Source organism: Ovis aries, chromosome 5, assembly GCF_016772045.2.
Source record: "Ovis aries strain OAR_USU_Benz2616 breed Rambouillet chromosome 5, ARS-UI_Ramb_v3.0, whole genome shotgun sequence".
Taxonomy (NCBI): domain Eukaryota; kingdom Metazoa; phylum Chordata; class Mammalia; order Artiodactyla; family Bovidae; genus Ovis; species Ovis aries.
In genome coordinates, this window is record NC_056058.1 from 105,350,621 (window position 1) to 105,377,436 (window position 26,816).

General features: G+C 42.2%; 1 protein-coding gene across 9 annotated transcripts in view; it reads left to right on the forward strand.

The window, feature by feature from the left end:
- The window catches only part of FER (FER tyrosine kinase), a 456,675-nt gene that overhangs the window by 36,328 nt on the left and 393,531 nt on the right, over nucleotides 1–26,816 (forward strand). For all 9 annotated transcript variants that reach the window (XM_042251005.2, XM_060416072.1, XM_060416073.1 and 6 more), the window contains one exon: nucleotides 3,531–3,798. In XM_042251005.2, the coding sequence (XP_042106939.1) occupies nucleotides 3,592–3,798 (207 nt within the window). In that variant the 5' untranslated portion in view covers nucleotides 3,531–3,591. The remainder of the gene's footprint in view (nucleotides 1–3,530; nucleotides 3,799–26,816) is intronic.

Consider the following 26,816-nt stretch of genomic DNA (forward strand, 5'->3'; position numbering starts at 1 on the left):
TCCATGAGATTCTCCAGGCAAGAATGCTGGGGTGGGTTGCCATGCCCGCCTCCAGGGGATCTTTCAAACCCAGGGATCGAACCCATGTCTCCCACATTGCAAATGGATTCTTTACTGTCTGAGCCACCAGGGAAGCCCATGAATACTGAATTGGGTAGCCTATCCCTTCTCTAGGAGATCTTCCCACCCCAGGAATCGAACTGGGGTCTCCTGCATTGCAGGCAGATTCCTTGCCAACTGAGCTGCCAGGGAATCCCCTGGAATTCTCCTACTTGATCTTAAAGTGGAAAAGTCAGTTACTTGTGTTGACTTATTTATGTTAAGGTCCATTTAGTGTCCTGGTTGCTACTTTGGAAACCTTGATGAAGTATATTTTCCCACCATCTTTCCCTCCTACCCCTCACTTGTTTGAGAATAAAACTGAACAGTTTTCAGTTGGGAAAAGATTGAAATTTGCTTCCTATTTGGAAAACTCATAGTTTTATCATTTTAAATGTGTATCACTGAGGTTAGAGAGATAAATCTCATTTTTCTGATTAGCCTAGAGGATTTCAGCTCAATTAAATTGACTTCTGATATGAGCCAGCTATATAAAATTAAAGCTATATAAATTAAAGATGTGTTTTGTTTCTTTCTTGTAACTGACGCTGAAACATTGACTGCCTGAAATTCTAGGAGGCTGGAGGGGAAAATAAATTTTATAATAGTTCTTGGGATTTATATCAAACAAGCAGGAATAGATTTGGGGTAATTTTCTGATAATTGACCTTTGGGCTTAGTCAGTCAGTCGTGTCTGACTCCTTGTGACGCCATGGACTGTAACCTGTCAGGCCGCTTTGTCCATAGGGATTCTCCAGGCAGGAATACTGGAGTGGGTTGCCATGCCCTCCTCCAGGGGATCTTCCCAACCCAGAGATTGAACCCAGGCTGCAGGCGGATTCTTTACCGTCTGGATACCAGGGAAGCCCAAGAATACTGGAGTGGGTAGCCTATCTCTTCTCCCGGGGATCTTCCTGACCCGGGAATTGAACCGGGGTCTCCTGCATTGCAGGCGAATTCTTTACCAGCTGAGCCACCAGGGAAGCCCATTAACTACTCTACGTTTCCTAATTAGTGGCCATGTTAACCGAGACACAGAGTCCTCGGTGGCGACTGCTTCTGTGGAACGGCGTCCTTAAGGAGTGTCCTTAAGCCATCAGGGAAGCCCACTGACCTTTAGATGATTACAAGTCATGCTCTAGTGATTTTGTAAACAACTGAGATACAACTCACATGCTGAATAACGCACCCATTTAGATTGTACAATTTAGTGGCTTTTATTGTTCACAGAGTTGTGCAACCATTGCCACAATCAATTTTGGAGCACTCTCCTCACCACAAAAGGAAATCCATTACCCATTAGCAGTCGCCCTTCATTTCTTCCCACATTTGCCAGCTTTGCTGCTGCTAAGTCGCTTCAGTTGTGTCCGAGACTCTGTGCGACCCCATAGACGGCAGCCCACCAGGCTCCGCCGTCCCTGGGATTCTCCAGGCAAGAACACTGGAGTGGGTTGCCATTTCCTTCTCCAGTGCATGAAAGTGAAAAGTGAAAGTGAAGTCACTCAGTCATGTCTGACACTTCGAGACCCCATGGACTGCAGCCTACCAGGCTCCTCCGCCCATGGGATTTTCCAGGCAAGAGTGCTGGAGTGGGTTGCCATTGCCTTCTCCATTGCCAGCTTTAGTCAAATACTAATCCGATTTATGTCTCTAAAGGTAGATTTTGGACATTTCATATAAGAGGACAACGTGTCAGTCTTTGTGTTTGGCTTCTTCACATAGAGTGTTTGCAAGGTTTATCCATGCCGTGCCTCGAATCCGCTCCTTTTCGTTGTCAGATAATGTTTCCTTGCATAGTTATACTTCATTTATCCGTGCGTCAGTTGATGCCTCTTTGGCAGATATTCATACGCAGGTTTTTGTGTGGGCATATGTTTTTATTCTCTTGAGTATATGCCTAAGAGTGGAGTTTCTTGCTCAAATATGATAACTCTGTGTTTAATTTTTGAGGAACTGCCTATTTTAATTTTATACCACCAGTATGTGATGGTTCTGATTTCTTCAGAGACTGCTCTCACAGTCTCCAACATTAGATATTATCTGTCTTTCTGTTATAGACATCTTAGAGATATGAGATGACATCTCATTGTGGTCTCGGTTGGCATTTTCCTGATGGCCAGTGAAGCTGCACAGCTTTCCGCGTGCTTAGTGGGCGTCTGTCGGTCTTGTCTGGAGGAATGTCTGTCGTGTCTGCCTTCTGCCCGTTTTAATCGGTGTGTCGCACCGTTGCTGACTTTAAGAAACCTTTGTGTGATCCAGACAGATATTCCTCATCAGACACGTCATCTGTGAGTGTTTTCTCCCATTCTGTGGCATATCACTTACTTGATGTTGGCCTTTGAAGTATAGAAGTTTTAAATTTTGATGAAACAAAATTGATATATTTTTTATTTTGTTTCTTGTACTTTTGGTGTCATATCTAGAAGCCATTGTCTGAGCCCAGGTCACGGATTTACTGCTTTATCTTCTTCTGAGAGTTTTAGTTTTAGCTCTGTTTGAATCTGTGATTTCTTTCGAGTTAATTGTTTTGTGTGTGGTGTAAGGAGGCATCCTGCTGAAGTCTTCTGCATGTGGAATTCAATCATCCCAGCATCTGTAGTAAAGACTTTTTTTCCTCCGTTGAATAGACATGGCCCTGAATTCTGAGTCTTCCAACTTTGTTCTTTTTCTTCATGGTGTTTTGGTTTTTTTGTTTGGTCGACTGTTCTGGTTCCCTTGCATTTCTAAGTAAATTTTAGGATTAGTTTATCAATTTCTGAAAAAAAAAAAAAAAAGAAAGCTAGCTTAGATTTTACTGTGGATTGAGTTAAATTGGTAGATCAAATTGGACAGGCTTGCCTGTTTAACAATATTAAGTCTTTTGAATCCATTAACATGAATCTTTCCATTTATTTAGGTTTTCTTTGCATTTTCAACAATGTTTTATAATTTTAAGAGTAAAGTTTTATGTTTATTTTGCAAAATTTATTCCTAAATATTTTATTCTTTTTGATGCTGTTGTAAATGGAATTGTTTTTAAGTTTTGTTTTCAGGTTGGTCATTGCTAGAGTATAGAAATACATTTGCTATTTGTATATTGATCTAGTACCCTGTAATATTACCGAGCTCATTTATTAGTTGTAATACTCATAAAATTGTACTTCTTAGGATTTTCTAGACACAGTGTCATATCATCCGTAAATAAATATAGTTTCGTTTCTTCCTTCCCAATTTCAATGGAAAGTGTTTCATTTCCTTCATTGTACTGACAAGAACAAGGTTGAATCAAAGTGCCGAGATTGGACATTCTCATCTTGTTCCTGATCTTTGGGGGAAAACATTCAATTGTAATGATTTTTTTTTTTCATTCTAAAAAAAATGGGCCATAACTTTGCTTTGAAGATTAATTTGCTTTTGATTTAAGATTCTTTTCCTTTTGTTTACGTACACAGATATGTGCTGATTAGAAGGCTCAGTTGTGCAGTGTGGAGGATAAGACAGTGCCTTACAAAGATGGGGTTTGGGAGTGACCTGAAGAATTCACACGAAGCTGTGTTAAAATTGCAAGACTGGGAATTACGGTTACTGGAAACAGTGAAGAAATTCATGGCCCTGAGAATAAAAAGTGATAAAGAATATGCATCTACTTTACAGAACCTTTGCAATCAAGTTGATAAGGAAAGTACTACCCAAATGAATTATGTCAGCAATGTATCCAAGGTAAGAAGCATACTCTCGTCATTTGTCGTCTGTAGCTTCGTAATTGTCCTTAAAGCAGATAGATCGTGCTGGTGAATGAGCACGCCTAAGCCAGCATTCTAATGCAGTGGCTCCGAAACCCTGCTGTCCATCAGAATCGCATGGGGAGAGCTTCACAGACTCTAAGATTTGGGTCCCTCTCCCAATATTCCGGGTCATTAGGTCTGGAATTTTTGAGCTTTGAAATCTTTCTTTCCCCAGTAGATGTCCAGATTATTCTAATGATTAGTCACCTTTGAGAACCATTTTCTTAAGTACCCTACTTCCTTGGGTCCCTTGAGCCCTGCGGTTTTATCCTTTTGGCACAAACTTTCTTTATAACCCACCTTCCTTGAATTCTTCTGTGAGTCATTAGTATAGTCACATGGAATATTTTAATGTGTAGGTGTTCTTTGCTGTCATTTCATTACTAAAATGCTAATATACAGATGGTTTAATGACACAAAATTCTTTGAATAAACAATATGGTTTTTTAACGTAAAGGTTATATTATTATTCATTTTATAAAATTTATAAAATTAAAAATTAAGGGCTATAAAAATAAAGGTCAATATTCTACTGCTCATTTTCCTTTGAAGGCATTAAAGGTGAAATATTACACACCTTAATAGTTCTTGGGTTTTTGCTCTGTTTCCATTGTCTTACTTCACATTTCACTGTATTTATTCAAAGTTAAGAAAATTTTATTTTACTTTGGAAAGTCAGAATTAGTGTGTTTCTTGCACTCACGGGTGTTAAGATCTGAGTAAATTGTAGAGGAAACTCTGTTTCTTATGGGGAATGTGTGTGTGTCGTGTGTGTGATCTGGGAAAGATCTTTGATTTCTCTGAGAACTCCTAATGTGATTATCTCTAACTTCCTTTCCTGGGCCAGCGAGGTTCCCCGAAGAACATTTCTCTAGGTTCTAGTCTGAAGGTAGGGTTGCCGGATGCAGCAAATTAAAATATAGATCACCAGTCAAATCTGCACACAGGAACGAGAAACGCATGGCCTGTGTGTGCCCAGTCGCGTCCCACTCTCTGCGACCCGCCAGGCCCCTCTGTCCGTGGGATTCTCCAGGCAAGAACACTGGAGTGGGCTGCCTGTTCCTCCCCCAGGGATGCATACACTAAAGACTGTTTTTTGTCCGCTATTCAGATTTCCCTGGTGTCCTGTATTTTGTGTGACTACTCTGTTACGGGAACATGTAGAGAAAGTGGGCTGAGTGTTCAGAGCGCCCTGCTTTAGTTAATCCTCCTGGTTTGGTAAGCTGCCTGGTGTCTCTGCATCCAGAGGCTCTCTGGTTAATGTTTTCTGCTTGTTTTTGTCTGCTCTGGGGGAGGAATAGTTGCCTGTCTGTGGGCTGAGCAGTAGGCCCTAGAATCCTGGCTGTTCCTTATGTAGCCTGAACCGATCCTCCTGTTTCAGCGCCCTCTCCATTTCCTTCATTCTCCATTTCCTTCATTTCCTCCCAGTTCTCGGGCTTTCCTGGAGTTATCTGGCCCTGTAGATTGGTCTTTTCTTCTCCCTGCCCCCCAGAGTCTTATTGAGATATCATTGACATACATCGGTGTATAGATTTAAGGTTTATAGTGTGATGGTTCATGTATATTGTGAAATGATCACTGCAATAGACTGCAACTCTTTGCAACCCCATGAACTAATACAGCTCCATAGAGAATTCCCCAGGTCCGAATACTGGAGTGGGGAGCCTTTCCCTCCTCCAGGGGATCTTCCCAAGCCAGGGATCGAACCCAGGTCTCCCACATTGCAGGCGGATTCTTTTCCTGCTGAGCCACGAGGAAAGCCCCATTAAAAAGGAAAGAAAAGTTTCTCCTTTGGACAAGAACTCTCGGAACGGACTCACTTAGCAGCTCCCCGCTCTCAGGCGCCAGTGTGAGCTGTGCCATCCCTCGCTTACTCGCCTCATTACTGGGAGTTCGGCCTCTTCGCGCACTTTCCTCCAGTTTCCCCTCCTATCACAAGGCCTTTTCTTCTTGACCTCTACTTTGTAGCACAGCTTTTCCTGATGCTGCTCAGTTACCCCTTACCTGCTTTTATAATATTTTCTAACATTTTTATTGGCATGTCTTATCTGTGATTGTTGCCTTTTCTATCTTCTTTGCGATTGTAAATTTACACTTTAACTATCTTGTATTTCAGTGGGATTTTGGAAAGGAGTGGAAAACTAGCCATGTTTTATTGACTATGTTTAACTGGAATTATACTCTTTAGGAAAGTAAGGTACTGAAAGGAACAAGAGATAGGATTAATGGGTAAGAAGATACAGAATTTGTGAGGTCAGGACAAAGGAGGAATCATCAACGTGTATATTGAAGTGTCAAGGTGAGGGATCAGCTCAGTTCAGTCGCTCAGTCCTGTCCGACTCTTCGTGACCCCATGAACCGCAGCACGGCAGGGCTCCCTATCCATCACCAACTCCCGGAGTCCATAGATGGAGACAAATGCTAAGATGATTAAAAAAGGCAGGAGAATGTGGGGCATGGAAAAGGGGGCTAGGGAAGGGTGATAGATTGAGAGGAAGTGGTCTAAGTGGGTAGTGTTGCCTTTCAAAGAGGAAACCTTGAGAGATAACGGTTGACCAATGGTTGGAAACCCAAAGGAAAACAAGGAGTACGTCAGCTTTTCCTCTTAGTGCTGAAAATGCATCATTTATTCTACCTAAAAGTAAAGTTCAATATATCAATTTTTTCCTTAGCACATTAGGTTTTTCGTATTATATCTAAAAAAGAAATCTTTGCCTGATCCAAAGGTGTTTTCTCCTGTGTTTGCATCTGGAAGTTTTATACTTTTATGCGTTTATATTTACATCTATGACCCATTTTTAGTTAATTTTTGTGTATGGGACAAGCTATAGATTAAAGTCAGTTTTGTTGTTGTTGTTGTTGTTAATGGATATCCATTTATTCCATCAACATTTTTAGAAAGGATTAAGCGTTCTTTACTGTTTTGTTGAAAATCAGTTGACCATGATGAGTAAGTCTGTTTCTACACTCTTGATCTGTCCCATTCATTCCCTCGTCCACCGTGACACCAGTGACGCTGTTTCGGCCACTGTGACTCTCTAGCAATCTCACAGTTACTAGACAGTGTAGTTTCTCTTTGTGCTTTTTCCCCCAAATTGTTTTGACTAGTTTAATTCTTGTGCATTTCCATATGTATTTTAGAACAACTCATCAATTTTTTAAAAAGAGGCTACTGAGTTTTTATTGGAATGCATTAAAAATATATATAGGTAAATTTCAGAAAAATGTATATTTTAACAGTATTGGAGCTTTATAATACACCATATTGTAGTGGAGCTTTATATATACACCATAAACATGGTGTATTTTCTTATTTGAATAATCTTACAGTTTTCAGTGTATAGACCTTTCAGATTTATGTGTATTTCATATTTTTGGATGTTCTTATAATTAGCATTTTTCCTAGTTTTCCATTTTCCACTGTTCATTGTTATTATATATGTTAAGACCATCTTCTTCTGTAGTGTTCTCAGTTTTCTCTGAGCACTGTTTTAGCTGCATTTCAAAAAATTCTCTGATGCTTATTTTCGTTTTTTTTCAGTTCAGAATACATTTTAGTTTCACTTTTGACTTCTCCCTCGACCCATGTAGTCTTCTAAAGTCTACTGTTCAGTTTCCAAGAAGTTTTTTCTTTTAAGAGAAATTTTTGTTATTAATTTCGAATTCAGACCCATTGTTCTCCCAGATCTGACTTTATGTGACGCGGACCCTCTTAAATCTGCGGGCGCCTGTTTCCTGGCGGAGTGTGATCTGTCTCAGCACTTCTTCCGCCCGCACTTCATGTTCTGCGCTTGCTGTTTGCACTGAGGGACGGGTCACGATGGTTGATAGTTTCTTTACTCATTTCTGTCTTCCTATCCTATCAGTTACTGAGAGGGGGTGTTGAAACCTCTGATTATAATTGTGACTCTTTTTCTCCCTGCAGTTTGGTCAGTTTTTATCTCATATCTCTTGAATCTCTGTTACAAAGTACATGGTTATTTAGACTTGTTCCCTTTTTTGACAAACGAATTAACCTTTTCCCCTTCCTCTCTTCCTGCCTCTTTTCGTTGTTAGGATAGTTTTTTGTTGGTTTGTTTTAATTCCAGTAAAACTGGTGTGTCCTATGAAGTGATCATTCCAGCGTCTCGTTATCATCTGTTAGCATGTAATTGACCCCTTCACCCTTTTCACTAACACCCGAACCCTCTTTCCGTTTGACAACCACCAGTCTGTTACTGCGAGTTTTGCTTTCTTTGTTCATTTGTTTTGGTTTTTTAGATTCTTCATTTAAGTGAAATCATAGGGTGTTGGTCTTTCTGTGACTGGCTGACTTCCCTTTGCCCCACAGCCCGTCCATCCTGTCGTAAATGGCAGCATCTCCTTCTCTCCTATGACTGAGAAGTGCTCTGTCGTGTATACGTACACGTCTTCTTTATCTCTTCATCCCCTGATGGACACTTAGGTGATTTCCATGTCTGACTGTTTTAAACAGTGTCACAGTGAACATAAGGAGGCATCTCTCTCTTTTAGTTGGTGTTTTTGTTTCCTGTAGATAAACATCCAGAAGTGGAATAACTAGATCATATGGTTCTAGTACCTATGAGGTGTGTTATTAATTATTTGAGGAACTGTCATCTTGTTTTACACAGTGGCTGCACTAAATTACAAGCTCACTCACAGAGTAAAAGGGTTCCTTTTTCTCTTAAAAATTTCCAGTACGTGTCTTTCTGGTAATAGCCCTTCTGACAAATATGTGATGACATCTCACTGTGGTTCTGACTGCATTTCCCTAACAGTTGGTGATGATGAGCGTCTCTTTATGTACCTCCACCTACTGTAGAGTTGGGTTTCGTTGTTCTTCTTTATATGTTCTGGATATTAGTGCTTTATTGGATGTATGACTTGCAAATATCTTCTATTCTGTAGGTTGACTTCTGGTTTGGTTGATGGTTTCCTTTGCTGTACCAAAGCTTTTAGTCTTGTTTATTTTTGCTTTTGTTGCCATTACTTTTGAATCAGATCCAAAAATATCTCTAAGAGTGATGAGAAGGAACATAGTGACTGTGTGTTCCTCTAGGAGTTTTATGGTTTCTGATGTTACGTTCAAGTTTTTGATCCATTTTGAGTTGATTTTTGTGTATGGTGTAAGATAGTAATCCAGTTTTATTCTCTTGCATGTGACTATTTATCAAAGAGATTGCCCTTTCCTATTGAATATTCTCGCCTCCTTTGTTGTAAATTCAGTTTAGTTCAGTTGCTCAATTGTGTCTGACTCTTTGCAACCCTCTGTGTCCATCGCCTCCCTGTCCATTGCCAACACCTGGAGCTTATTCAAACTCAATGTCCGTCGAGTTGGTGATGCCATCCAACCATCTCATCCTCTGCCATCCCCTTCTCCTCCTGCCTTCAATCTTTCTCAGCATCAGGGTCTTTTCTAATGAGACAGTTCTTTGCATCAGGTGGCCAAAGTATTGGAGTTTCAGCTTCAGCATCAGTACTTCCAATGAACATCCAGGACTGATCTCCTTTAGGATGGACTGGTTGGATCTCCTTGCAATCCAAGGGACTCTCAAGAGTCTTCTCCAACACCACAGTTCAAAAGCATCAATTCTTTAGTGCTCAGCTTTCTTTACAGTCCGACTCTCACATGCATACATGACTACTGGAAAAACCATAGCTTTGACTACATGGACCTTTGTTGGCAAAGTAATGTCTCTGCTTTTTAATATGCTGTCTAGTTTGGTCATTACTTTTCTTCCAAGGAGCACGCATCTTTTAATTTCATGGCTGCAGTCACCATCTGCAGTGATTTTGGAGCCAAAAAAAATAGTCTGTCACTGTTTCCACTGTTTCCCCATCTATTTGCCATGAAGTGATGGGACTGGATGCCATGATCTTCGTTTTCTGAATGTCGAGTGTTAAGCCAACTTTTTCACTCTCCTCTTTCGCTTTCATCAAGAGGCTCTTTAGTTCCTCTTCGCTTTCTGCCATAAGGGTGGTGTCACCTGCGTTTCTGAGGTTATTGGTGTTTCCCTGGCACCCTTGTGTAAATCAGCTGTCCATTCCTGGGTGGGTTTGTTTCCTGGCTCTCTGCTCTGCTCCATTGATCTGTGTGTCTCCTGCCAGCATCGTCCTGTTTCCATTAGCATGGTTTGGAATCAGGGAGCATGACACCCACAGCTTTGTTCATTCCTCCCTTCTTTCCTTCCTCAAGATTGCTTTGGCTATTTGGGGACTTTGATTCCAGACGGATTTTATAATTATTCTAGTCTGTGCAACATGCCATTAGAATTTTGATAGAAATTGTGTGATATTATGTCAAACAGATTATTGAGACTTGTTTTGTGGCCCAGCATGTGGCCGAGTCTTGAGAATGCCCTGCACGCCCTGAGGAGAGTGTGTGTTCTGCTGCTTTGCGGTGGAATACTCTGTGTATTTCTCTCAAACCAGCCAGGTCTAATGGTTCATTTCAAGCTGTTGTTTCCCCATTGATGTAAATGGGGTAGTCTCCAACAATTATTGTACTGCTGTCGGATTTTCCGTTTAGATCTGTTAATAGTTGCCTTATACATTTAAGTGTCCCTATGTTAGGTGTGTACATATTTACAAATGTTATATCCTCTTGTTGAATCGACCCCTTTATATTATATAGTGCTTTTCTCTGTCTTCTATCATATTCTTTGTTTTAAAGTCTATTGTGTCTTATGTTAAGTATAGCTATATGAGCTTTCTTTTCATTTTTCTTTGCATGGAATATCTTTTCCCATCCCTCTGCTTTCAGTCTTCGTGTCCTTAAACCTGAACTAAGTCTCTTCTTGGTAACATATAAGTTAGCCTTTTATTTTTTAATTTTTTAAAATTCATCCATTCAGCCAACCTATATCTTTTAACCAGACAATTTGGTCCAATTACATTGAAAATAAATATTAATAGGTATATACTTATTAATAGGTGTGTACTTAGGGCATTCTGTTGTTTGTTTTCTGGCTGTTTCTGTAACTTCTGTCTCCTCCTTTCTTCATCGCTTGCTTGTTTCTCTTGTGGTTTGATGAATTTCTCTAGTGTTATGTTTAGATTCTATTCTCATCTCTTGTGTATCTACTGTATATATATATATTTTTGTGGTTGCCATGAGGTTTACATATAATGTTCTATATATATAGCAGTCTAGTTTAAGTTGGTAGCAACTTAAATTTGGATACATTCTGAAAACTTGCATTTTTATTCCCCTCAGTCATGTTTTATGTTTTTGATGTCATATTTTACATCTTTTTGTGTACCCGTTAACTAATTATGTGGTTTTAATGAATTTTGCTACTTTATCTTTTAACCCTGTTACCCGTGGTTGTGGTTAATCTACTGCTTTTACCGTAGATTTGCTCTTACCGGTGAGGTTTTTGCCGTCGTGTTTTTCATTGGTTAGTGCTGGTTCTTTTCAGCTTAAAGAAGACCCATTAACGTTTCTTGTGGGTGTTGTTAAGTGGTGGTGAACTCCTTTTCATTGTTGCTTAGTCACTAAGTCGAGTCCGACTCTTTTGCAGCCCTGTGGACTGCAGCCTGTCGGGCTCCTCTGTCAGTGGCATTTCCCCGGCAAGAATACTGGAGTGGGTTGCCATTGCCTCCTCCAGGGGATCTTCCTGACTCTTTTTGAACCCCCATCTCCTGCACTGGTGATGCATTCTTTACCACTGAGCCACTGGGGAATCCTGATGAACTCCTTTAGCTATTGCTTATTTAGAAGACTTTTTAAAAAATCTCCCCTTCAATTCCGAGTGATAGAGTGTTCTTGGTTGTGGGTTTTCCCCTGTCGTCACTTTAAGTATGTTGTGTTATTCCCTTTTGACTTGCAGAGTTTCTCCTGGAAAATCAGCAGATGGTCTTGTGGGAGTTCCTGTTTATACAACAATTTGTTTTTCTCTTGCAGCTTTTAAGATTCTCTCTTTATCTTTACCTTTTTTGATGTTTTGATTTATTGTGTTCATCTTATTTGGCACTTTCTTTGCTTCCTGGATCTGAATGGTTTCTTCCCCAGGTTGTGGGAGTTTATGGTCACCTTTTTTCAAATAACTTTTCTGCCCCCGTTCTCTCTTCTCCTTCTGGGGCCCCCTATAATGTGAGTGTTATTCTGCTTGGTGTAGTCTCACAGGTCTTGTTATCTTCACTTTTTAAAATTCTTGTCTCTTTTTGCTGCTTGTCTGGGTGAGTTCAGCTGCCCTTCCAGGTTGCTATTTTGTTATTCTAGTTTATCTAGTCAGCCCTGGAACCCCTCTGGTGTATTTTTCAGTTCAGCTATTGTGTTCTTTGGTTCTGTGGCATCCGTGTAATGTTTTAAAATACTTTCCGTCTGTCCATTATAGCTCTCACAGTGTTCATCCGTTCTTCTTTGGAGTTCAGTAAGCATCTCTTTAACTCTGTATCATGCATTTTACTTATATCTGTTATATTAAGGTCTTTCTCTGAGGTTTCATCTTACTCTTTTGCTTGGAATATATTCCTGTTTTTGTTTTCTTCTTTTTCCTTTTCTTGACTCTGTGTAATTGTTTCTATGTATTAGATAAAAAAGCTCCCTCTCCCAGTCTTGAAGAACCAGGCCTTATGTAAGAGAGGGCTGTGCTCATTCAGCCATGCTCCAGCTCTTGACAGTCTCTGGATCCTATGTGCTTGCCTAAGTAGTCTGATTTATTCTTGATAGCTCTCACTTGTCCAGGGTGTGCCAAGAGTTCTAAAGGGAGTGATCTCAGTCAGCACCCGGGTTCAGGCTGATTGGAAGCCTGTTTCTCAGACAGTAGCTTTTGAAGTAATTAGATAGATGCATGAAGTCTTACAGCACAGGGCTGTATACCCTGCTGACCTCCAGATCAAGCTCCAGAGCTGTCCCCTTGGTAGCAGTTGGAAGAACTGGGGCTGCAGATGAGTGCACGGGCTTCTTTCTGGGGAGGTACCAGCGTGCTGTCGTGAGGATGCGATGGTGCGCAGAGGGTGTTCCCTTGCTTATGCTCCCAAAGAGAACCTATATAGCCTTTAGGTGTATTGCAGACATGAAACCTCCCGTTCAGGTTGAAGTCTGGAACGATTATCGGGGTCTTTTTCCTGTGCAGACTAGGGGTGTTTCCCTTTGCTCTTTATATAGCGTCCTGGGTGTGGTATTGTGCCCAGAACAGTCTTTCTGACTGTTCAAGTCCTGTGGGGCCAGGAGCGAAAACTCCTCTGGCCCCCAGAACTGGGCAGTCAGGAGGGCTCCTTGTGTAGGCTGTACTTTGAGAGCGTTAGTGTGGCTGTGCGAGAGTGCTGGGAAGGGGCTTGCCCCCCGATTTAGGGAGGCAGGGAAGGAGAGAGTGCTGGGGAGGGGGCAGGGGTGCGCCTATGGTGTTCCCCATCATGGGAGGTTGTGGGGGGAGTGCTGGGACGGGGCTTGCCCCTGATTTAGGGAGGTGGGAAGGAGAGAGTGCTGGGGAGGGGCAGGGGTGCACCTGTGGTGTTCCCCATCATGGAGGGTATGGGGGGAGTGCTGGGATGGGGCTTGCCCCTGATTTAGGGAGGTCGAAGGAGAGAGTGCTAGGGAGGGGCACGCCTGCGGTGTTCCCCATCGTGGGGGTGGAGTGGTGGGAATGGGGCATGCCCCCTGCTTTAGAGAGGCCTGTGGTGAGCATTATGGGTGGGGCAGGCTCTTGGCTCTAGACAGATGGTGTGCTCTCCCCCTTGCAGCAGCAAGGTGGGCCCAGAGTGCAGAAACCCAGGAGGAAAAATCCCAGGTAATCTGTCCCTCCAGCAGACGAGCAGCCACATCTCTGTCAGATACAATCCAGTCACTTTGCAAACTGGCTTCTGTGCTGGTTTCTGGAACCAGTGAGTCCGCACCTGAACACCTTCATAGGAGGATCTCAGATCCACACAGCCCACCCTGGATGTAAGCCCCATTGGCTTCTGAAGCCAGATATTTGGGGGCCTTGTCTCTCTGGTGCAGGTCCCAAGGGTTGGGGTGTCCAACGTGGGGCACAGACCCTTTGATCCTTAAAGACAGACTCTGGGCTCGTGAGATGCCTCCCAGCTGTGTGCCACTACACTGGGGACGGGTTTCAGGGTCACTGCGCATCTTGCTGTGGTCTCTTTATCCCTTATTGTGGAGCAGCCCATTCAACTAGTTTACAGTTCTTTTTTGCTTGGAATTATTACATGTGTTCAGGAGAAGGCAATGGCACCCCACTCCAGTGTTCTTGCCTGGAGAATCCCAGGGACGGAGGAGCCTGGTTGGCTGCTGTCTATGGGGTCGCACAGAGTCGGACACGACTGAAGCGACGTAGCAGCAGCATTACATGTATTCAGTTCAGTCGCTCAGTCGTGTCCAACTCTTTGCAACCCGTGAACTGCAGCAAGCCACGCCTCCCTGTCCATCACCAATTCCTGGAGTTCACCTAAACTCATGTCCATCGAGTCGGTGATGCCATCCAGCCATCTCATCCTGGGTCGTCCCCTTCTCCTCCTGGCCCCAATCCCTCCCAGCATCAGAGTCTTTTCCAATGAGTCACCTCTTCGCAGGAGGTGGCCAAAGTACTGGAGTTTCAGTCTCAGCATCAGTCCTTCCAGTGAACACCCAGGACTGGTCTCCTTTAGGATGGACTGATTGGATCTCCTTGCAATCCAAGGGACTCTCAAGAGTCTTCTCCAACACCACAGTTCGAAAGCATCAATTCTTCGGCGCTCAGGTTTCTTTATAGTTCAACTCTCACATCCATACATGACCACTGGAAAAACCATAGCCTTGACTAGATGGACCTTTGTTGGCAAAGTAATGTCTCCGGTTTTTAATATGCTATCTAGGTTGGTCATAACTTCCCTTCCAAGGAGTAAGCGTCTTTTAATTTCATGGCTGCAATTACATGTGTTATATGTTGCCAAATTAAGACTTAAGTTGAAGAAAGTAGGGAAAACCATTAGACCACTCAGGCACGACCTAAATCAAATCCCTTATGATTATACAGTGGAAGCGACAAATAGATTCAAGAGACTAGATCTGGTAGACAGAGTGCCTGATGAACTATGGACGGAGGTTCGTGACATTGTACAGGAGGCAGTGATCAAGACCATCCCCAAGAAAAAGAAATACAAAAAGGTTGTTTGAGGAGGCCTTACAAGTAACTGTGAAAAGAAAACAAGTGAAATGCAAAGGAGAAAAGGAAAGATATACCCATTGGAATGCAGAGTTCCAAAGAATAGCAAGGAGAGAAAAGAAAGCCTTCCTCAGTGATCAATGCAAAGGAATAGAGGAAAACAATAGCATGGGGAAGACTAGAAATCTCTTCAGGAAAATTAGAGATACCAAGGAAACATTTCATGCAAAGATGGGTACAATAAAGGACAGAAATGGTATGGACGTAACAGAAGCAGAAGATATTAAGAAGAGGCAGCAAGAATACACAGAAGAACTGTACAAAATAAATCTTCACGACCCAGATAATCACGATGGTGTGATCACTCACCTAGAGCCAGAAATCCTGGAATGTAAAATCAAGTGGGCCTTAGGAAGCATCACTACAAACAAAGCTAGTGGAGGTAATGGAATTCCAGTTGAGCTATTTGAGATCCTGAAAGATGATGCTGTGAAAGTGCTGCACTCAATATGCCAGCAAATTTGGAAAACTCAGCAGTGGCCACAGGACTGGAAAAGGTCAGTTTTCATTCCTATCCCAGACAAAGGCCAAAGAATGCTCAGATTACTGCACAATTGCACTCATCTCACATGCTAGCAAAGTAATGCTCAAAATCTTCCAACCCAATAGTCTTCAGTAGTACATGAACCATGAACTTCCAGATGTTCAAACTGGATTTAGGAAAGGCAGAGGAACTGGAGATCAAATTGCCAACTTCGTTGGTTCATTGAAAAAGTGAGAGAGTTCCACAAAAGCATCTACTTCTCTTTATTGACTATACCAAAGCCATTGACTGTGTGGATCACTGCAAACTGTGGAGAATTCCTAGAGATGGGAATACCAGACCACCTGACCTGCCTCCTGAGAAATCTGTATACAGGTCAAGAAACAACAGTTAGAATTGGACTTGGAAGAACAGACTGGTTCCAAATCGGGAAAGGAGTATGTCAAGGCTGTATATTGTCACCCTGCTTATTTAACTTGTAGGCAGAGTACATCATGAGGAATGCTAGGCTGGATGAAGCACAAGCTAGAATCAAGATTGCCAGGAGCAATATCAATAACCTCAGATATGCAGGTGACACCACCCTTATGGCAGAAAGTAAAGAGGAGCTAAAGAGCCTCTTGATGAAAGTGAAAAAGTTGGCCTAAAACTCAACATTTGGAAAACTAAGATCATGGCATCTGGTCCCATCACTTCATGGGAAATAGATGGGGAAACAACTGTCAGACGTTACTTTTTTGAGCTCCAAAATCACTGCAGATGGTGACTGCAGCCATGAAATTAAAATACCCCTTCTCCTTGAAAGAAAAGTTATGACCAACCTAGACAGCGTCTTAAAGAGCAGAGACATTACTTTGCCAACAAAGGTCCATTTAGTCAAAGATATGGTTTTTTCAGTGGTCGTGTATGGATGTGAGAGTTGGACTATAAAGAAGGCTGAATGGCAAAGAATTGATGCTTTTGAACTATGGTGTTGGAGAAGACTCTTGAGAGTCCCTTGGACTGCAAGGAGATCCCACCAGTCCATCCTAAAGGAAGTCTGTCCTGAATACTCATTGGAAGGACTGATGCCGAAACTGAAACTCCAGTCCTTTGGCCACCTGATGCAAAGAACTGACTCCTTGGAAAAGTCCCTGATGCTGGGAAAGATGGAAGGCAGGAGGACAAGGGGACGACGGAGGATGAGACGGCTGGATGGCATCACCGACTCCATGGACGTGAGTCTGAGTGGACTCCGGGAGCTGGTGATGGACGGGGAGGCCTGGCGCGCTGCAGTCCATGGGGCCGCAAGGAGTTGGACACGAGTGAGCGCCTGAGCTGCACTGATCCCATGTGCGGTTGTAGGTCTGGAATGCCAAGGCGGGAGGTGTGTTAAGGGTCTTCCTGTGCCACTGTTTTGGACCGGCCTCCCCTCTAGCTCTTTAATAATCGTATCGGTGAGTTAACTCACCCTCCCAGACCTTTTCTGTTCCAACAGTATCATTGCCTCGTTCCTTCTTCCTCCGGCAGTGCCGCTTCCTGTCTCACCAGTATTCCAATTTAACTATGCCCCCGTATGCCAGTCCTTCATCTTGTCATACCTTTCGAAACTCACATCTTGCTTTTACCCCACACCTGTGCTTAAGATGGAAGATTTGGAGAGAAGAAAAGAGAAAGGAAGTGCTTGAGTCATTTGCATGTTGAAAGTGAGCAAGTCATCCATGAATCATCTGTAATAGTTCAGTTTAATCCTTTAAAATATTTTCCATGTCTCTACTTAAGGTATATGTTCTTTCCTTTAATTTTATGAGCCTATGGAATGCTGTCATAGTGACTCTTTTATTTTCCCTGTCTTCTATTATTTGCTCTTATTTCTGGACCAGCTGATTGACTGATTTCTCTCCTCATTTTGGGTTGTATTTTCCTGCATCTGCATACCCTTGGTATCAGGCATTATGAATTTTACCTTATTAGGTCCTGAATAGTTTTGCCTTTAAATATTCTTGAGCTTTGAGATATGATGAAGTTACTTGGACTCAGCTTGATCTTTTGGCTCTTGTTTTTCACATTCGTGTGGTGGACCAGTAGTGTGCGTGTAGTCTTAGGCGGATTTATCTCCTCTGCTGAGGCAAGGTCATTCTTAGTATGCAAAGGATGCTCCCTATGTTCTGGGGCTTTAAATTCTGGCTGCTGAGACCTGGTGCCGTTCCACTGAGCCCTGCATGGCGTTGCCTGTCATAATCCTGGGGTGGATTACTTCCTTGGCACAGAGTCGTTTCCTCATGCCCTGACCCGATCACTACGTAGCTAAGGCACGTCACGGTGAGTCTCTGCAGGTCTCCCGAGTTTTCTCTCCCCGCCGCCCTCTTTTCTCTCGTCCTCTGTCTTGTTTCTTCCCCCGCACGCTGCCTGCGCTGGTGTCTCTGTGCTCGGAACAGTCTAACGCGCGGAGATGACTGGGTTCTACTTGGCTCTTCTCGAGCCATATCCTGGACATTTTCAGCACTCAGTAAACTAGGATAATCTGAAGGTTCAGTTCATTTCTTTATAGTCTCTCAGAGTTCACTGCCCTTACTCGCTTGATGTCCAGTGACTTGAACACTATTTCTTATACTTTTGTCCAACTTTTAGTTGTTTTATGCAAGAGAATAAGTTCCTCTTGTTCCCCTTGCTTGTTCCCCTATCTTGACAGAAGCAGAAATCTTGTAGCTAGTAATTTTTATGTCTTTACTTGAAAACATTAAAATGTGCAACAATGTTTCAAGAACAGAACAAAGATTCCCCTGTGAACGGCACTCTGTTTGTTAGTTGTTAGCATTTTGCCATATGTGCTCTGTAGCTCCCTTCCTCTCTGTATATAATTTGTATTTTTTATATATGTATATATATGTACATTTTTCTGAATGATTGGCAGGTTGGTTGAAGACATCATGTATCTTTATTTTTAAATACTTAAACATGTTTTTTTCTAAGAGCGCATTCACACTGTGACGATTCCGGATTTGGGAAGTACAGCATCGTTACCATGCTAGGATCAAAGTTATACTGCATATCTCGCTTTTGTCAACTTTTCCAATAAGGTCCCTTTTTGGCAGAGAAATTTTTTTTTCTCCTGATTCAGGATCTAATTGAGAATCACTCATTGCATTTAGTTGTTGGTTTCCTTTGCTCCTTTAATCTGGAGCATGGCGGTGAGGAGCCACACTCTGTGCTTTGCTGCTTTTTCTTAAATTTATTTTGAAGCGTGCACATTCTGTCTTTATCCTGGGGGCGTGGTTTTGCGTTATTTTTATTTTTATGTTTTCACTGTATTGCTTTTGGAGAAATATTGGGTGATAGAAGCCTAGGTAGGCATGTTTTCTTTCGGTTATCTGGAGTGTTTTCCTAAGAATCTTTGAGTACTCTCTATTTCCTGGCATACTAAAGTGTTCCAGGCTCATCTTTTGAATGTTTGTTTTCCAGTCCTTCAGTAAACCCTTTCCCCAAGGGATCCTGATTCCTTTTTTAAAAAAAATTTATTTATTTTGTTGTTGTTATTCGGTTAGTGAGTCGTGTCCGACTCTTTTGCGACCCCACGTACTGTAGCACACCAGACTCCCCTGTCCTTCACTATCTGCTGGAGTTTGCACAGATCCATGTCCATTGAGTTGATGGTGCTATGTAGCCCTCTTATCTCCTGCTGCCTGCTTCTCCTCCTGCCTTCATCTTGCCCAGCATCAGGATCTTTTCCAATGAATTGACTCTTCGCATCAGGTGGCAAAAGTATTGGAGCTTCAGCTTCAGCATCAGTCCTTCCAAAGCATTGATTTCCTTTGGGATTCACTGGTTTGGTCTCCTTGCAGTTCAAGGGACTCTCAGGAATCCACCATAATTCAAAAGCATCAATTCTTCAGCACTCAGCCTTCTTTATGGTCCAGCTTTCACATCCTTACCTGACTGCTGGAAGAAGCCATAGCTTTTGGTGTTGGAGAACACCTAGGGACTCTTCAGAGTCCCTAGTATAGCAAGGAGATCAAACCAGTCCATCCTAAGGGATATCAGTCCTGAATATTCACTGGATGCTAAAGCTGCAGCTCCAATACTTTGCCACCTGATGTGAAGAACTGACTCACTGGAAAAGACCCTGATGCTGGGAAAGATTGAGGGCAGGAGAAGAAGAGGACGACAGAGGATGAGATGGTTGGATGGCATCACTGACTCAGTTGACGTGAGTTTGAATAAACTCTGGGAGTTGGTGATGGACAGGGTGGCCCGGTGTGCTGCAGTCTGTGGGGTGGCAAAGAGTCGGACATGACTGAGCGACTGAACTGAACTGAAGTGAGCTAGAATGGGAGATGAGTCCAGCTGTCTGATGGTTAGCATATTCTTTGGTACTGCCCACATTCCTGGAAATTTCTAGGTCATTTCTAGGTCAAAGTGTAAATGTCTTTGTAGTGCTGCTATATATCGTCACTGTAAATATAAATTTCCTTTGTAGCCATTGTACCGTTTTATGTATCTAGCAGGAATACATGAAACTACCAGCTTCTACTTGATCTAGGCAAGGATTATGTTGTCAAACTTATGAATTTTTATTAATCTGGTAGGTAGAAATGATAGCTAGTATAGCTTAAGTTTTTATTTCTCTAATTATGCATGAAATTGAACATCTCTCCTTATTTTGACAGCTATTTTAGTTTGAATACTTGTTTTATTCTCTGCTAATGTGAATTTTACTTTGTGTTTCTTTATTTATGTAAAATTACACCTGCCGGAAGTAAAAGGCATCCAAATGGGGAAGGAGAAAGTCAAGTTGCCTCTGTTTGTGGAGGACTGATATTATCTATAGAGAATAATAAAAATAATACCAAGAAACTAATAGAACTAATCGGTGAATTCAGTAAAATATATTTTGTTTCTATACACTGATGATAAACTATTTGAAAAAGAAAGACAGTAATCCCATGTACAATATCGTAAAAGGTAAAATCCTTAATAACAAATGTGACCAAAAGGGACAGCCCTGGACACTGAAGATTATAAGGCTGATGCGAGGAACTGGAGAAGACACAAAAATGGAAAGGCATCCTGTGCTAATGCAGTGGGATAGTTAGTGTTGTTAACATGCTCTTACTGCCAAAAGCCATCTATTGATTTAATGCAGTTTCTATCAAAATGGCATTTTTCGCAGACACAGGAAAGCAGCCCTAAAATTCATATGGACTCACAGAGACCCCCAAATAGCCAAAACAGTTCTGAGCAAGTAGAATACGTCTAGATGCATTGCACTCCCTTCATTTTAGGATTTATTGCAGAGGTGCGGTGATCAGAACAGTATGATACTGGCTTAGAACCAGAGACCTAGATCCATGGAACAGAGCTGACAGCCCAGAAGTAAGCCCGTGAGTATGTGGCGCTAAAATTTGACAAGGAGGCCAAGAGTGGCCTTTCGCAAAAGGATGAAGTGTGACTCACACCACTCATAAAAATTTACCTGGAATGGACAAAAAGCTTAAATGTAAGACGTGAAGCTGTAAAGCTACTAGAAGGAAACATAGGAATAATAAAAACCTCCTTGACATTGTTCTTGGCAGGGTTTTTGAAAAAGACACAAAAACTCAAGCATCAAAAGCAAAAAATAAACCAGCAACAAAAGATTTATGAAAAGCTTCTATGTAGCAAGAAATTATCAGCAGAATGAATAGGCTGCCAACCGAATAGGAGAAAATATTTACAAAACGTCTATTTGGTAAAGAGTTAATATATAAGGAACTCATTTTACTCAAGAGCAAAATTCAAGTCATTCAATTAAAAAATCATGTCCACATGAGAGACTCCCTTTGTCTCTCCCTTTTAATCTACAACAAGTTGTAAAATCTGTAACTCAGCAAAACGTGCGTCTGTGCAAAGCACTTCGATGCTGGAGAATCACTCACGTCTGTCCGTCTGAAGGTGGGCGTCTGGGAACACACAGAGGAGGCCGCGGGAGAGCACAGTAGGCAGTGCTGCGACCCCAGAGCCGCAGCCCCAGAGAGCCTGGTGGCGTCGGGCTCGGCAGAGACAGCAGCAGCTCCCTGGCCGCAGAGCTGTCCCCAGCTCCCAGCGACAGCAGCAGGGACCATGGAGCCTGCAGCTGCATCGGTGCAGCTTCAGAAGTGCCCAGCACTCCGTCCCTGCCCCCTGTGCCCACAGTGGTAGGACCTGGGCACCCTCCAGCCCGGTCACAGTAGAGACACCCGTGACCCTGGCTTCCCTCCACGCACCCCCACCCCCACCAGTGGCAGCAGACCCCGCCACCCGGGAGACTCTGAAGGTGCCAGAGGTACCTGACATCCTGGATCCTGTTGACTCCAGCAGTAGTAAGGCATCAGTAACCCTGCAGGCACAAACAGTGACATCTAGGGGACTGGGTGGTACCTGTCAGTGGGTGGTGGCAAGTGGAAAGTGCCAACTCTCAAACATACCAGAGGCAGCTCAGGCGGGCGAGCCACAAACTTGTACTCTTGTGCCCCCTACTGTAGAACAGCTGTCATGAAGAAGGTTGGGGAGCTGCGAGGAAACGCCGCTCAGGAATATTCCTGAGTCAGGAATAAAATGAAAGAACAGAGGCAATACTTTACCAGAGAGATTGAAACTCTAAAAAAGAACCAAACAAATTCTGAAGTTACATCAATAAAGGAGATGAACACTTCTCTTGAAAGAATTGGAAGTTGAGCAGACTGTATGGAAGAGAGAGCTAGCTAGTCCAAAGACAGAAATCTAGAAATGGTACAGTTAGAAGAGAGAGCATTAAGGTCTTAAAAGAAATTCTGTGAGAAATACCCATTTCTATTAGAAAGGGCAACATTAGAATACTGGGTATCCCAGATGGAGACGAGAGGGGAATGGGAACAGAGACTTTAATTAAAGAAATAACAACTGAGAACTCCCTAGACCTGCAGAAGGAACTGGATACATGACGCTAAGAGGACTCCTTATAACCTCAAGGCAGAATGACCTCCAAGACACGTTCTTGGTGCTTTTGAACTGTGGTTTTGGAGAAGACTCCTGAGAATCCCTTGGACTGCAAGGAGATCCAACCAGTCCATCCTAAAGGAAATCAGTCCTGAATATTCATTGGAAGGACTGATGCTGAAACTGAAACTCCAATCCTTTGGCCACCTGATGCAAAGAACTGACTCATTGGAAAAGACCCTGATGCTGGGAAGGATTGAAGGCAGGAGGTGATGGGAACCATAGAGGATGAGATGGTTGGATGGCATCACCGACTCAATGGACATGAGTTTGAGTAGATTCCGGGAGTTGGTGATGGACAGGGAGGCCTGGTGTGCTCCAGTCCATGGGGTTGCAAAGAGTCAGACACGACTGAACTGAACTGAAGACCCATTATATTAAAATTCTCCAAAGTAAATGCAAAAAACCCCAAACAAACAAACACCCCACCACCAACAACAATGTTAAAGGCATCCAGGGAAAAAAAGGATGGTAACCTTCAAAAGAGCCCACATTCAACCATAAGCAGATTTCTCAGCAGAAACTCTACATGCCTGGAGAAAATGGGATGACATACTCAAAATACTGAAATATGAAAAGTGTCAGCCAATAATACTACATTCAGCAGAGTTATTATTCTTCAGATATGAAGGAGAAAAAAGTCTTTCCTAGAGTTCATTACCACTAAACGTGCTTGATAAGAAATGTTGAAAGGAGCTCTTCTCCTAAAACAGAAAGGCAGAATGCACAAAAGTGTGACTAAGGTGATAGAATAGAACCAGGACATTGCAACCCTATCAGAATAAGTTGTTAAGCATTTAATTATTGGATGAAGGTGGGGGCGGGAAACAGAAATAAAACAAAGGAAAACTATGGCTACTTCAACTTGGTAATAAACACAATATAAAACGGGTAACTTGAGACAACAAGATACAACAGTGGAAGAAGGAAAGGAAGCAACCCATGTAAGCAAATGAAAACTGTCCAGCAGAAAAAAGGACTCTTTTATCTGTGAGATATTTCATGCAAACCTCGTGGTAAACACAAAACAAATCTAGAGCAGAGACATGAAAAATAATTTTTTTTTTAAAAAAAGGAAACAGAAAAATCTCATGGAAAATCACCAAAGTAAAATGGCAGACAGAAAAACAAGGAAAAAGAAACAGAGGAGATGCAGAGCAACCAGAAAACAGAAGGTGGCAGTGCTCAGTACTGACAAACCTTTAGCTAGACTCAGTAGGAAAACAGAAGACTCTGGTAATAAAAGTCGGAAATGAAAGAAGAGAAATAGCAGTGGATACCACGGAACTACAGTGGACTATAAGAGAATTTTATGAGCTGCTGTCCACTAACAAATTGGACACCTAGAAGCAGTGCACCTTTTTTCAGTCGTACCACACAACCCTCCAAGGCTGAATCACCAAGAGAAAGCAAATCTGCATAAACAGATCAACAGGAAGAAGACTGCGGCAGTAATAAAAGAACTCCCAAAATAAAGTTCAGAACCAGACCACTTCACTGTTAATTCTGCCAAACGTTCAAATTCGCCTCAAATTCTCCTAAAAAACTGAAGAGGAGAGAATGCCTCAACTCATTTTATGAGGCTGACATTAGTTGAATCTGCAAATCAGACAGGAAACACAAAGAAGATTACAGGGTATTATATCTGATGAGCATAGATGCAAAAGTCCTCAATAAAATATTAGTAAGCCAGATAAACAATACAGCTGGCCCTTCAAAGCACAGGTTTTGAACTCATGGGTCCACTTGTACTTGGCTTTTTTCCCTGTAGTAAAGACAAGGCTGTATGGTGTGCAGCTGGTTGAATCCGCTGGTGTGGAACCATGGGAATGGAGGGCCAGCTCTGGGACTTGAGTGTCTAGCCGGTTGTGGTGTCCATGGCAAATCTTAGAACCAACCCCCTTTGGATACTGCAATTGTATGTTAAGAGAATCATACACCATAATCAAGTGTGATTTATTCCAGGGATGCAAAGAGGGTTTGACACCCACAAATCAATCAACGTGATTCATCCCATTGACAAAATAATGGATTAAAATCATACGATCATCTTAATCGATGCAACAGAACATTCGACAAGACTCAGAACCCATTTATGATAAAAACTCTCAATAGAACGTGTATAGAAGGAAAGTGGCTCAGAATAGTAAAGGGCATATATGACCAATCCACAGCACCCCTGGTGGCTCAGCTGGTGAGGAATCCGCCTGCAATGTGGGGGACCTGGGTTCCATCCCTGGGTTAGGAGGACCCCCTGGAGAAGGGAAAGGCTCCCCACTCCAGTAGTCTGGCCTGGAGACTCCTATGGGGTCACAAAGAGCTGGACACGACTGCGTGACTTTCACTTTCATGACAAACCCACAGCTTGTATTCAAAGGTGAAAAAGATCTCCAAGACCAGGAACAAGATGATGATGTCCACTCTCACACTTTTATTCGACAAAGTATCGAAAGTCCAGACTGCAGCCATCAGTCAAGAACAGGAAAAAGAAAGCATCCGAATTGGAAAGGAAGAAGTAAATCCATCACTGAGTGTGAATCCCGGGATGTTATGTATAGAAAACCCTAAAGACTCCATAAAAACCTTAGAAATAATTAACGAATACAGTAAAGTTTCTGGGTACAAAGTCAGTGTAAAACAAAATTTTTTTTGTGTTCCTATATGTTAACAACCAACTCGCAGGATAAGAAGTTAAGCATCCCATTTACAACGGAAACAAACAGAATACTGAGGAGTAAATTTATTCTAGGATGTGAAAGACATGTACACTGAAATCTGGTAGATGTTATGGGAAAAGGTTACAGATGACACAAAGAAATGGAAAGATATGCTATGCTCATGGACTGGAAAAATAAAGATTGTGAAAACGTTCCTATTACATGAAATGATTTATGGGTTCAGTGTAATGCCTATGAAAATCCCAGGGCTTTCCTGGTGGCTCAGTGGTAAAGAACCCTCCTGCTACAGGAGATGTGGGTTCAACCCCTGACTGGGAAGATCCCTTGGAGAAGGAAATAGCAGTCTGCTCCAAAATTCTGGCCTGGAAATCCCATGAACAGAGGCACCTGGTGGGCTACAGTCCATGGGGTCACAAAAGAGCTGGATTTGGCTTAGCAACTAGGCAACAACAGCAACAAATCAAAATCCCAAGGATATTTTTCACAGAAATAGAACAAAAAGTCTTATATTTTGTGTGGAACCAAAAAGACCACCCTGAATAACTAGAATAATCCTGAGAAGAGAGGGCAAAACTGGAGGCATCACACTCCCTGACTTCAAGTTATATCACAAATCTATTATAATTAAAACAGCATTGTGTTGGCAGAAAATTGGACACATGGATCAGTGAAAAGAATCGTGAGCCCAGAAATCCACATATATATCCAAATATATATATATATAATTAATTTATGACAGAGAAGCAAAGAACATACAATGGAGAAAGAATATTCTCAATAAATTGTGTTGGGAAAATGGACAGTCACATGCAAAAGAATGAAACTAGATCACTGTCCTATGTCATATAAAAGAATCAACTCAAACTCTATTAAAGCCTTGAATATAAGACCCGACACCGTAAAATTCGTAGAAGACATAGTATACTTATCAGTCGTAGCAATATCTTTCAAAAAACCAAACCAACAAACAAAACCCAAATGAGACTATATCAAATTAAATGCTTTCTGTCCTCATCAGCAAAATGAAAAGACAGCCTTCCAACTGGGAGAAGATGTTTGCAAATCATGTATCTGTTGAGGGACTAATATCCAAAATATATGAAGTACTCATACAACTCAACAGCAAGTGAAATAAGTTGGTTGAAGAAAAATAAACGATTTTACTCTTAAATGGAATACTTTTAAAAATAGAAAAAGAAAAACCCCAACTAAATGAGGAAACTAAATGTAACAAAAGCAAACACGTAAATGCAGAGTACAGAGCAGTGGTTATCAGAGGGGAAGGGGCTGGGGCGGGGCTGAGATGGGTAAAGGGGAGTGGCTGTATGGTGACAGACGGAAGCAAACCTTTGTTGGTGAGCACACTGCAGAGAATATAGAAGTAGAATATTGTATGAAGTGAAAGTGAAGGTCGCTCAGTTGTGTCTGACCCTTTGCCAAACCCTGGACTGTAGAGCCCATGGAATTCTCCAGGCCAGAGTACTGCAGTGGGTAGCCTATCCCTTCTCCAGGGCATCTTCCGATATAGATTAATTGTCAAATAACATAACATATTTGAAGGGAGATATTAAGCTTACCTTTTAAACATGAGATGGCTTGAAATATTGACAATGTTCCATGTACTATGTGGGCGTTCAAAGTAATTAAAGATGCTCTTTGAGGAGCCAGT